A 13,020-nucleotide genomic window follows, 5' to 3' on the forward strand; every position below is an offset into this window, starting at 1 on the left:
CGCCCATGAGGGTCAGGACATTCAAGGTGGAAAGGTCCCTGGAGCCAAACTAATGCTGCAGGTGCTCTGGTTCCCTGGTGAAAAGCTAGCTGCGGTGTTTCTGCCCCTGGTGATCCCAACGCAAAAGCGTCCATACCCTCATCCCCATCTGCTCTGCTTCCCCAGGTGTCCTGGCAGCCCGTGGCTGCCATTCCCTGTGCTCTGCTGGGGGCCATGGATGGGGCCAAATGCACCGGCACATCCATTTATCCAGGCAGCAAGCAGAAAACCTCAACTGAGAAACAAGAAGATTAGTCGCAATACTAGAATTAAGATTTTTTTCCTTCTTATCCTTTTGCTTCTTTTAAAGGCTTCCCTACAGAACTCTTAGAGGTAGCATGTTAAGTTTTACACCTCCTTTTTTGGAAAGAAAACATGTATTTCAATGAACAGCAGAACCAATAATAGCCAGGTTTGTATAAAGCTCTCTCCCAAGACTTAGTCCTGCTGTGGATTCTCCAGTGTCTAATAAGAAGGGCATTTGCTGATATGTGAAGCATGGGTGCAGGTTGTCCATTCAGCCATCGGAGAGGAGGGGGAGTTGTCTGCAGGCGCCCTCCACTCACAGAAAAGAGCAAAAAACGGAGCTTCCAGCGAGGTCTGGGCAGTACATGCACCTCCCACGACGGATCAGATCCAAGCAGGAAAACTCACTGTTGTTTATGCAATAAATCCTTTATTCTCTGTGGCTCGGAGGTATTTTAGATGGAATGGAGATACCTTAAAGATGTTTATACTTTCCTGAAAGCCAGGGAAGCAAAGATATCTGAGCCATCTAAGTCACTCGAGAAGCAAGTTGTTGTGCAAGCACAGTTCCCTTGCTTGCAAAAAGTTCTTCAAAAACGTGTTACCAGGCCATTTTCTGCCATCGAGAGGAAGCACGGTGTATCAACCCTCTGCAGACGCCAACACACTCTTAATGAGCATTTGCATTTAATCCCAGGGGAGAGCTGGTAATGCTGTTACACTCCAAGGGCTGTGAATTAAAAGGTAAAATAATCCACTTTCCCAACTCACCTGGCTTCGCTACAGGGCTGCAATGCTCTTTGCTGCTCCCAAAGCTGCAGCACACTTGGTGTAACATGTAAAGCCACATTACTGTCAACACCAGCGGCTCCAGGAACCCCTCCTAGACACAAACAGAGCTTCAGCAACCCAGTACCAAGCTCTTCAGCTTGCTTGGTCTCCCGATTCTCCGTTTCCCAGGCATGTGGCAGGATCCATGGCCGTGGCACTGCGCAGCAAGGCAGGAAACCTTGGCTCTGCCACCGAGTCACCACCTGGCATTAGCAACAGCAGTGTCTGGCTTCGTGCCGTGCACCCCTCTTTCTGTAAAACCAGAAGGATTACAGTCACCGCAGTGCTAGAGGTCGCTGGGTGAAAGCTGAGATGCGCTATTATTCTTGCTGGAAAGCATCATCTCACAGCAATAGTTTGCTCTGCCCCGCAGTGAAGACCACGATAGCAGAGCTCCCTTTCAGCAAGACGGCTCACAATGCAACACCAGTCCTTTCATCACGGTGCGTAGCAGAAACCTGCCATCCATAGCACAAACATCTCAAAGCACGCCACAAACAAGAGCTGCAATGAACTTTTGCATCACCAGATAAAAGTGAAGACCGCAAGGCTGCGTTAGACTTTTAAGTTGCTGAGAGCTAATCCTGCTTACTTCTCTTTCCTTTTAATTAGTCCTCGTTAAGCACCGATACATCACAACTCGCTCACCATGAATAACTATTAATCAAATAGGGTATCAGCTCCAGTTAATTGCCCATATTTGTTCTTTGTCATTCCCTGCACTAGTAACAGCCTGCATTCCTAAGCAGCCCCTGACATAACTAGTTCTTGAGTAACGCTAAGCTCACAAGTCTGTACCAGGCAGAGAGGAGCAAAAGCCTACAGAATGGATGTGACCATGTTTCTGTAGCTCATCAGCACCCCAAATATATGTAGCCTCACAACCTGTTTTATAAGATTGTCTTCATTGCTGGAAAACCAGAGGCTAGAGCAATGCCATTATGGGCCAAAGTCCCCGAGGATGTCCAAGAGAAGGATTTTCAGAGGAAAAGGTTTCCTAGGACCACAATCCCACCTCCTTTCAGACTCACCCGTGACTGGACTTGTTCTCCCCATAATGTCTCCCTTGTTAAGAGCAATATCCCCATAATCTTCTTTGTTAACGAGAAGACAAGAATAGAATAGAACAGAAGTAGAATAGTTCAGTTGGAAGGGACCTACAGTGATCATCTAGTCCAACTGACAGTATTGTTACCCACCTTTTGTGGAGGAAAGAACAGGCCTTCACATATCCTTATGGGTGCCTTCCAACTTGAGACATTCTAGGATTCTATGATATAATTTGAGCAATATGGAATATTTTGCATCAGCATTTCACATCAGTTCAGTGGCACTTGTACGGTTCCTCTGGAGAGGAAAAATATTTGGTTTATCGTACAGCAGCAGCCTTTGTCAGACCCAAAAAATGGACTCTCAGTTCTGGTGCTCTGCATCCCTCTGAAATAAAATGGCCATTTCAACTCCAGCTCTACCCTGGGGGAGTGCTCCTCCCAGCTCGCAGTGCTTTAAAATAACTACAGTCTGCTAAGGAGGGGAAAAAAAGAAGCAGGTGCTATCTTTCCAGCAAACCCACCAACCCTAATGACATAGGGAGCAAAAGGCTTTACAGACATCACGCAGGAATGGGCAAATGTGCCCTAAGCAATGGAAGAAAAAGGAAAATAGACTTGTTGGGCAATTAGTGGATGGTTTGATGTGAAGAACCGTGCTCCAGAGAAGAAAATCTTCCTTTTGGGGGGATTAACATCAAGAAGTAAAAAGGCATTTCTGAAGAGCTGAGTTGGCCAAAATCCCCGAAATTAGAGCACAGCCGGTACTCCAGCTGTGCGTGTCATTTTTTCACACTAGAATTTCTTTCCTGACAGTCATTTCTTGGGGCTGGTTCCCGTTTTTCTGGGTAGGAAATCTGTGCCTAGGCTGTAAAATTCTGGTATTCTGAGGAATCAAGTTGTAGCAAGTCACTCAGAGATTTGTGCCTCTGGGAGACTCTTCTGCATCCCCTTTTGCCTGGTTATTTAATCACAGCTCACATCCTGCTATTCAACACAACCCAACCTCAGCTCCATCTCTAGCTCTACAGAACCCGCCTTGCTTTCTCTCCTCTCCATGCTGCAGGTGGTAGAACTTGGAGATGAGAGGAGCAACAAGCACCTCTATGGATAGGTCCCCTAGTAAGAAAGCACAGGAGAAAGGGAACAGTGTTTCACGGCATTGCTCGAGACTGATTTATGACCTCCCAAGGGTGGCAGACGCTGCATTCCCCAGCTTTAATAGAGGGGGCAGGGTCTGATGTTCCCTCAACTGGAACACAAATGAAAATAAGCATCAGGTTTCCTAGGACCACAATCCCATCTCCTCCAGTGGGTGATCCTTCGGCCCCCTGCATCTATATATAGATATGTTGTCCCCCTGTCATCCTCTATGGACACAGCAGCCGTGGTAGCAATTGCCTGAAGACACCACGGGCAGGGTCAGTCCTTGCAGCCTCCAGCAACTGCCATTCCATGATGTGGGAACTGCGATCCGTAGCCTTCACCCGGGCTGTCTTTGCAGAATTTCTGGCGACTTTGGTCTTCATCCTCTTTGGCCTGGGCTCTGCTCTGAACTGGCCCTCAGCCTCCTCCCCTAGCATCCTTCAAATTGCACTGGCTTTCGGCTTGGCCATCGGCACGCTGGTCCAAGCCCTGGGGCACATCAGTGGAGCCCACATCAACCCCGCAGTGACGGTGGCTTGCCTCATCGGCTCCCAAGTCTCCTTCCTCCGCGCAGTCTTCTACGTGGTGGCCCAGCTCCTGGGGGCCGTCGTGGGAGCTGCCATTTTACATGAAATCACCCCAGCAGACTCCCGAGAAGGCTTGGCCATCAACAAGGTAAGACTTCAGCCCATGGATGGGCTTGGAAGGGAGGAGGAAAGATTGCACAGGGCTTTTGGGAAGGCTGAGGGATGTGAAGAAGGGGTTTGTAGCCAGCAAAGACCCTCTTTATTTAGTGTTGGGTAGGAAGCCACTGTCAGCTGCAGCCCAGCACCATGAGCCTGCTACACCAAGGGTCCTTCCAGGAGCAGAGACAAAGGTAGGGCTCCAGGCTGCCTCCTCTACTTTTTAGGACTAAAACCAGAGGTATGATCCAGCTGGCCACATAGACACCTCCCTTAGAAGACAAAGACACCATCATCTCAGTTTTATCTAGGGCTCTATTGTGGGGGAACTAGATTCAGAGGAGACCTGGTGTTTAGGGAAGGACACGACCAGAAGTATCACCTCGCGGTTCCTCTTGCCCCAAGCTCATCCCTCTTTCCAGGCTTGGTGTGGGTACGGGCAGCCTTTTCTCCCCTCTGCATTAGCAATGCCACTATTTCCAGGCTGCTGTGCCAGATTCCCAGCAATGGGGATGTTATGTCAGCGTGAGGGTGGCGGGGGGTGTGTTTAAATCCCAGCTTTTCATTAGATAGCGCTAAGTTGTTGTTAAGCGTTGAGTTGTTTCCCATTGTGAAGGGATGGCCACACCAGATCCAGCTGGTTCATCCCAATGCCCAACACGTGCGGGTGCCCCGGCAGTGCCACCGCACAGTGCCAGAAGCATCACAAGGATCCCAGTCTGCTTTCAGACATGCAAGAAAACCAGGGAACCCTAGGAAGCCGTGAGGGGACTCCCCAATGGTATCCCAACCCAACATCCCCTTCCCCACTGATGCACATAATAAAAGGAGGGGAAAAAAAAATTAAAAAGTCATGGGGTTCACTATCCCCTCTCCGTGCCCTTTCAGGCAGCTATATCTCCTGTAGAGACGCCCATGCCAGGACCAGCATCACCCAAAACCAAGCCAAGCAGCGAGGGAGGAGGCAGGCAGCGTGTTTTAGGAAGTGGCACATAGAAATCCCCTTTCTTGCAGCAGGGAGGCACTGCCAGGACCCAGCTTTGCTGCCAAAGGGATTAAGAGGGTTGAAAAAGGGATTGCGGATTAATCTGAACAAGACTATTTAGACTGATAGTAGCTGAGGTTTAATAAACCCAACAAAGCAAGTAGGAGTTTTAAGAGAGCCTTTCAAAATACCCAGCTCTGTTGTTTTACAGATTAAACCACCTAAAAGAGGGAATAGGGAATTATTTTTTTTTTTTTCCCCCTGTGGGCTGTTCATCTTGCAGCTGCCTGCACAAATTACCCTTAAAAAAAAGAAGAGGGAATATTGGAGAGGAGAGCGAGCAAGATCTGACTCTGGATCTCAGCCAGGAGGGCAATTGCCACCATCATGGCATCACCTAGCAAAGCGCTCTCGGGATCAGCATTTGGGAGGATGCACAGTGTCTGAAGCGGGAGTGAAAAAGGGAAAGAAAGGGCAGAGATGTGCCAGGACAGGCTGGGGGAAGCAATAGCAAAGGGAGACTGTAAGCAAGCAGGACTGCCAGCTGCAGATCTGGCTGGCAGCACTGCCAGATCCATCCAGATCTGGATGAAAACCCACCAAGGAGTAATAAAGTGTCAGAAAGCAGAGTTGGAGGAGAGGGGGTGCAACCAGGCACAGCTTCAGATTGAATCTGACAAATTCTTTCACTCAAAAATGTGGGGGAAGGGGGAAGGGAATTTTTTTTTTTTAATGCCAAAACAGTTTTTTGACATTTTTAAAATGCAATTTGTAAACTTTTCCAAAAGGCATTTTGTATATTAAGTATGAGGAAAAGAAAAAAGAATTCCTAGGGGAAAAAGAAGAGTGGGAAAACATACCCAAAGAAATGCCAATAAAACATTTCCTGCCAGGTCAATCAAATATTACCCATTGACTCACTTTTCCTTTTACCTGGAAAATCTTTCCTCCTTTTCATATTGGTGCCAAAAATCTCACCTATTTCCTATGTCTATTTGGTTCCCTCGATTTGGGTTTCCCCCTCCACCTTTCCAATCCAGTCACCAAACTGGCCTGTCCCTGAGACACATTTTTCCTCTTCTTCCAGCTGCACAACGAGACGACGACGGGGCAGGCGGTGACCGTTGAGCTCTTCCTCACCTTCCAGCTGGTTCTGTGCATCTTTGCTTCCACCGACGAACGTCGGGAGGACAACCTGGGCTCTCCTGCCCTGTCCATTGGCCTTTCTGTTGCTGTGGGGCATCTCCTTGGGGTGGGTAGAATGGGCTAAAACTCAGGGCTTTTTAGGTTGTCTTTCTGTTTATGCCTAAAGCCTGCTTGGCTGCATGCTCCGGGGTGGACGGAGGATTTGTAACTAACTCATGTGGTGCCCATGGCTTTCCAGTGGATAGAAAAGAAAAATCCCACCAAAGCCATAACGGAGCCTTAGCATGAGCTCGGCTTTTATCGGGCATGAATGAACTTAACCTGCTGGGCTCTGCTGCTCCTGGAGTCCTGTAGGGAGCTCCAGGGATCAGTGGGGTCTTCTATCCTGGAGTGAATGTGTTAGCAACTGAGGCACTCAAGACCACGATAAGACTGGGAAGTATTTGGGATGGACACCCAGGGAAATCTCTCCTGGATGACAGACCAAAGCAGCCCCCAACACTCCCAGCCTCTCGGTGCATGCATTACAACAGTGATGTTTACACCTCATCTTCTGTCCTTAATGCACTGCAAGCCCATGTGTCTATGGGACTATTCTTCTCCTATCCTCAGTGGCAAGGAGTAGCAACTTGCTCCAGGATTAGGCACAGCAGGAGCTTGTCCCTGCAGTCCTTGTCATGCTGCAGGGCATGTCACCCAGCCTGCAGCTGAGTTGCAGCATGCTCAGGACACATGTGCTCACACAGAAGGTGTGCAAATACAGACAACTCATCCATGTTAACACAGGTGGTGGAAGCTGCCAGCAACCCTTTTCCTGGAACAGGCATGCTGGAGGGTGAAACATCAGCTCCATGAATGAATTGTGCTGATAACACACCAGGATTTTTTAAAATGTGCTAAAAGGGCTTAATGCTAACGACAAATGTGGTGTTTCTCGGCAGATCCGTTACACTGGCTGCTCCATGAATCCAGCCAGATCTTTCGCCCCTGCTGTGATAGTTGGAGACTTCAGCGACCACTGGGTAAGAAGTCAGGTCTATGTGTTGTTTCGGTGGGATGAGCCCCCCAAATTGCCAATATTCCTCGAAACCCACAGAGCCAGCCAGATTCCTGGTGTTTCCACACCAGCTCCCAGCTGGAGGAGAGATGTAGAGATTAGCAGAAAGAGGTGGGGCTGCTGGGTGCTTAACTGGTTTATCTAAGCAGGGTGCATTGCAACAGGAAAACGGTGTGTGATTTGTTGACCGTGACTTAGCAAAAGAAGCAAAACCAATGGAGAGTGGAGCTCCTCTTGCCAGTCCTGGGGACCCTTCCTGGTTCCAGTTGGATCTAGGCACACATTTTCCACCAGCTCCTTTGGGAATACTCCCAGTCATTTCCATCTGCAAAGAGCACATTCGGAGCCAGAGCTGTGGTGGTTCAGGTTGACATGGTCAGAGGTGTCCAGCCCAAGCTGGTAGCCTCCTCCTCCCCATAGCAATATGTAAATGGGTAGGAAGACGCTTCTCCAGAGGAACCCAAATCATTAAGTATGCTCATGATGGACCTAACATTAATGAAGATTGTGCAGCTCTGAACAGAGGAGGAAAGACAGAAGAGGATGGTTAGGTATACTCAGGCACAACAGCAATGGATGGGAGTTCAGGTCAACAGTGATGGCCAGAGCAGAGCTGGCTTCTGCCTGTTGCTCCCAAGGCACACAGGGTAGGAAGGAACATAAGCCCCCTGCAATGCTCTTCAGAGATCCTGGTTCCTCTCCTCCAAACTCAGTCTGGTTTTTGCTCACCCGATTCTTCTCTTTCCCTTTCCCCCAGGTCTTCTGGGTGGGCCCCCTGGTTGGGGCGGCAGCAGCCTCCATCATCTACAATTACATCCTCTTCCCGCAAGCCAAAACCTTCTCAGAGAGACTCGCCATCTTCAAAGGCTTCGAGCCGGAGGAGGACTGGGCAGAGCGCGAGGTCCGTCGGCGGCAGTCGGTGGAGCTTCACTCCCCACAGACCCTGCCAAGGGGCATGTCTGAGAAGGTGTAGCCAAACCTCCCGCCGTGCCGAGAGAGGAGCTGGGGAAAACTCTGGCATCCATTTTAGAGACGGTGCTTGTTCAGATGAGCGTTTCACCTCTCCCCTCTCTCCCTTTATTTTTGCTGGTGGACTAAAGTTGGCTCATCTCCTGGGGAGATGCACTGTGATGGTCCAACCCACCTCCTGTCACCCAGCTCTCCCCACGGCCAACGGTTTTCTGATGCTGGGGGAAAATGCCATTAAATCAAAACCAGCAGCGTAGCAACAGGAACGAGGACACTGGGATCCCTGGGCCGGCTCCTTCCACGCCCCCCTTGCAGGAGGTAGCACTCACTGGAGTTTGTTGCCCTTCACGAAGAGCTCCGAGGCGCTGCAGAGACTTGTTATTACAGCCATTTGCTGGGTGTGGAGGTTGCCACCCCATGCCTCATTGCTGTTGAACTCCGCTCACCTGTCTCCCATTTCTTCTTGCTGCCCAGCTGTTTGCACACACGCGCACAGAGAAGCACTCGCTCCATGCCGTAAGTATCTCACAAACTACAAGTTTTGCTGCTGTGAGGATCCAAATTGCCATTTACCACCCTCCACGGGACGCAGATCCTCTTCGCTCACGTGGAGGCTTTCCTGAGAAGGTGGGACTTGAGTCCCTGCTGACCCCATTGGGGAGCTCTTGCAACGTGCTCGCTCCTATGACAATGAGAAACCTCCTGATTTTCAGCCCAAATTCATCCATGGCTTCTTTGTTCTCGGACCAGTGTTGTCCTTTAGCTTCGATGCTTCACTCTCTCCCTGGTTTTCTTTCCTCTGTTCCTGTTCCACAACGATTCTCAGATGAGCAACACAAAGCATTTCAGGTGTGATCTCCATCACTTGCTTCCTGCAGCCCAGACCTTTTCCATGGCTGCATCACACCAAAGCCTCATAACCATCCCACCACCCCTTTCTTCTGCTGTGTCAGGACCTGGTTATGGTCCCCAGCATAGTCAAAGAATTTGGGTTAGTCTTTGGGATGCAACTTTGCTCTTTTAGCCATTAGTTTAATCCCATTCCTATTACTTAGCCTAAAAGTCATACATTTCCGCATGACATCCTAATGCTTTTTTCTGTTGCTGATGTCGCCCCAGCATTGCACCATCACAAAATGTCATCACCACATTCAGGCTTTTTCTGCTAAGGCTGTTAATGGAAATATTCAATGAGATTGGACCCAATTTCAAAATATACGGAACATTACCGATCATTTTCCTCCCTCTGTTTTGACATGAATCACCACCAAATGGTGCTCTTCTCTTCCTCTTTGCTCTATTTGTATCAGTCTCCTCCTTCTATTGAATTCATAATTTCCTCTATTCCTTGTTGTGCTTTTCCTCAAACATGTACTAATGGCTATTGCTGGAGAGAAAAGGAGTAAACAAAGCTTTGATCTGACCCAGACAAGGTGTGTGTTATCATGGTCTTCATTTCACCCTACCAAGTGAGGCTGAGAGCATGGGAGTTCCTCTGTCACCTCCTCTGGCTGTCATTTGCTGTCCCTGATGCCACGCTGTGAAGCAAGGGGAGAAATTCTATCAATCACAGGTACCAAGCTTTATTTGTTGTAGCCAAGGATCCATTTTACTCTACTAGTCAATTAATGCAAATATCCTGCTATTAAAATGCAGCAGTCTTAGCACTGGTTTAAACCATTATCTGCCACAGCAAAAATATTGATTCTGGACCTCCACTTTGTTCCTTCAATGGCAAAGGAGCATTTGAATATCATTTCAGAAAAGGCTTTTCAAAAAATCTGTCTGTTCTCAGCAATGGGAATTAAAATCATGTTTCAAATCAATCAGAGTGTAAAAATGTATTTAAACCACCAAATACACAGTTTTAAAAGTAGTTTGTATTTTTGTTACTTTTCAAAGGAAAACAAATCCATGTACGTCAGGAAAACCCAAAGAAACTTACCCAGAAGTTAACCTGTCAATGATCTGCTGTATAAAATGCCATACAGCTGAATCTTTTTTTTTTTTTTTGGCAATGTTCAAGCTAGTTACATGCCTCTTCTCCTTCAGATCTAAGCATTTAATTTATTATTTACCCTGACAATATTTAAGACTCACATAAACTGCCCAGGGCACAAAAATGAGTTTTAATGTCTAACAATTACCGTACTCTTTCAAATAAAGTGCTTTAAATTCTCTTCTACCCACTGAATTAGTACATGTGAAGCAAATAATGACACGCTTATGGTCATATAATATATATACAGTCATATAAAGTAACGTCCAAGACCCTAAATCCCAGAGCCACCAGTGCAGCGCAGCCCAGTTCAGCTTGGAGTGCAGCTGCCTCGTGCCAATGACCTGTCGATGGGCAAAAGTGACATGAAAAGAACAACCCCCATCTTCAAAATAGCAACTCACCACATAAAGACCATCCGCACTTCAGCACCCCTTGGACGCTCCGATTTCTGACCTGGCCAGATCCTGGTCTCAGAATGCCAGCGTTAACACAAAGTAATCTCACTAAACCAGATTTTCAGATGGCTAAAGCAGCCTAAGTCCTCTCAAGTCAATCAGGAACGTGAATTTACCTTGTCTGCAGAGTTGTGTCATTGACTTCAATGACACTTCCAAAACTTGCACTGTCAGGAAACCAAGCCAGTCATTCCAGATTTACACCAGGACAACTCAAATTAGAGGGCAGGATCAGCAACCCAGAGATCAGAGCTGCCACAGACCAACCTAAAACCTCGCTAAATTGATAACACTTTGTGTATTAGACCTCAACAGGAATGCTTTGAGCCAGGATTTGAAACCACCCAGCCATGCCTATCCATGAGCTCAAGACTACACAGTAAAGGTCTGCAATATGTATTGCACCATATATTAACCTTTATTAGCTTTGTCATGGATCTGTGATAAATAGTATGACCATGAAATCAAAATGAAAATCACTGTACAATGCATCTCAGATCACATTGCTTCTTACGGCCTGCCATCACTTGAGACCGTGAGGCTCTCCTTCACCTCCCGTTGTCCCACCTCTGAGTTCTGGAGGTCCTCGGCATTATCAGGTTTGGGGTGGTCATTCTGCAAAGCACTATAGGTTCTTCAGGGTGCTGTGAAAATTCAAGACACACCCAGACACCTTTCCTTGACTTTGCTGCTTGGCTGCCATTTTCAGCCCATCATGTTGCTTTGAGATACCAATTAAATGCCAAAATACTGTATGTCTTCAGGAGAAATATGTGATTTCACAGAAATACCTTTTGAACCACTGTGTTGTCACCCAGGGCACAGTCACGTGGTTCCCTAAGACAATTCATCCAGCCAGGTCCAGTGAGCTTTTCATCCCACTGGGTCTCCAGGGGTCCAAAACTACACAGCCCAAACACTGTCAACATCTCAAGACCTGGAGATCTGGAGAGGCTGCCGGGACCAGCATCCCGGGAAGTGCTCCGCAGCATGGTGGCAAACCAAGACACCACAATGCTTCCCAACACGCCGACCCTACCCAGGGGAGGAGGGACAGAGGCAAAAGGTGATAGAGATGGGCAAAATGTTGTTTTGAAAAGTATTATTGTGTTTTCAAGGGAAGGAAGTCTCCCTTTCTGCACGCTCCCGTGCCTTCAACATCAGCTGTTCGCCACTGACGTCATGAAATGCATACTGATGCCTTTTACAGGCGTCCTGTAGTTAGTAGCAAGACATTCCCTTGTTTCAGCATTTAAACTGGAAGATTGCAACACTTACCTACTGAGTTTTTACCTTGTATAGGAGTGGGTGAAAGCAATCTGAAGGCATCCAAATCTCTGCTCCAAAGAAAGCTGAGACAGTCTGTCCCAAGAGCACAGACCTCAAATCCAGCACCTAAATTGCTTCTCCAACACGTGGCTGCAAGTGGGGAAAGTGTGGTACCTTACCTAGGAGAAAATGGAAAGAAAACCAACCTGGCTTGGATAACACCAAACCCACCGGCATTTTGGAAAACACAGTGCAGGGCAAACCGCTTCACTCCTGTAGGGAAAGGCTCACACTTGTAGGATGGAGAGGAAAAGAGCACAGCCCAGCTTCAAACCTTGGAGATCAGAGCTAAGTTTTCTGCTCTGAATTTCTTGGCCTGACCATGTACAAACCCTCCAGATCCAGATCTTTAAGGCCATGTGAGCATTCAGCTCCCATCTGGTACCTGCCTTGCAATGGCATGACCTACCTAGGATGCAGGCACATCATTACTTCTATGGATCTATTTATGTTTGTAGAAGTATTTCCCAAGCATGTTTTCCTTGAGGAGGGGCCAGGAGGCTAAATCCATCCAGGAGAGCAAGAGGAGGAGGTAGGGCCAGGTGTAGTCTGGGAAAGGACCACAGACCTTCTCAGAAGGTGGCTGGTGCTCCATGGGGGAAGCCAAACCCCCAGCCAGTTCTGTATCTTCAAGGCTTGCAGCAAGTCCCGTTTCACAAGAGTCCGTCAAAGGGTCTGGGTGCAAGACCAGAGGCTCTTCTTCGATTTTCAGTCTGATTTTCCAGGAATACAAACAACCTAAAGAAAAGCCCACATTTCTCCAGAGACGACTCAGTGCAAGAATCTTTAGCTCCAGATCTGATGCAACAAGGGATGCTACCACCACGACTCTCTTTAAATCCTAATCAGTACATACTACCTAAATCTTTAAGTTGAGAAATTTCTTGATGCATTTGCCTTGTGTCTCAGAGGCAGAATGGGGTGAAAAACTGATTTTCCAGTTCACCAGGGTAATCAGCTGTCCACATGTTGTCACCAATATTTTGCTTTGCAAAGTCTTGGGCTCTTGGAGCCAGGTGATTATGCGAGAATTTCGGCTTTTAAGAGTTTCCAGATTCCTCTCTGTTATGTTCTTTATGGCAT

General features: G+C 47.8%; 1 protein-coding gene across 1 annotated transcript; it reads left to right on the top strand.

The window, feature by feature from the left end:
• The first annotated feature begins 3,498 nt into the window (after positions 1-3,498).
• Positions 3,499-8,155, top strand: AQP2 (aquaporin 2). Its single transcript, XM_052809627.1, has 4 exons — positions 3,499-3,986; positions 6,067-6,231; positions 7,067-7,147; positions 7,940-8,155. Exons 1-4 carry the CDS (start codon positions 3,621-3,623, stop codon positions 8,153-8,155), a joined length of 828 nt encoding a protein of 275 aa, XP_052665587.1. The 5' UTR covers positions 3,499-3,620.
• Positions 8,156-13,020: the final 4,865 nt, after the last annotated feature.

This window comes from Harpia harpyja, chromosome 15 (genome assembly GCF_026419915.1).
Source record: "Harpia harpyja isolate bHarHar1 chromosome 15, bHarHar1 primary haplotype, whole genome shotgun sequence".
In the NCBI taxonomy this organism is placed as follows: Eukaryota; Metazoa; Chordata; class Aves; order Accipitriformes; family Accipitridae; genus Harpia; species Harpia harpyja.

What these genes read in the sequence shown, in the direction of transcription:
- AQP2 (XM_052809627.1), top strand. Translation starts at nt 3,621, where the DNA reads ATGATGTGGGAACTGCGATCCGTAGCCTTCACCCGGGCTGTCTTTGCA. An exon ending in CTGTGGGGCATCTCCTTGGG is followed by an intron (nt 6,232 to 7,066) that starts GTGGGTAGAATG and finishes GTTTCTCGGCAG; the next exon opens with ATCCGTTACACTGGCTGCTC. An exon ending in GAGACTTCAGCGACCACTGG is followed by an intron (nt 7,148 to 7,939) that starts GTAAGAAGTCAG and finishes CCTTTCCCCCAG; the next exon opens with GTCTTCTGGGTGGGCCCCCT.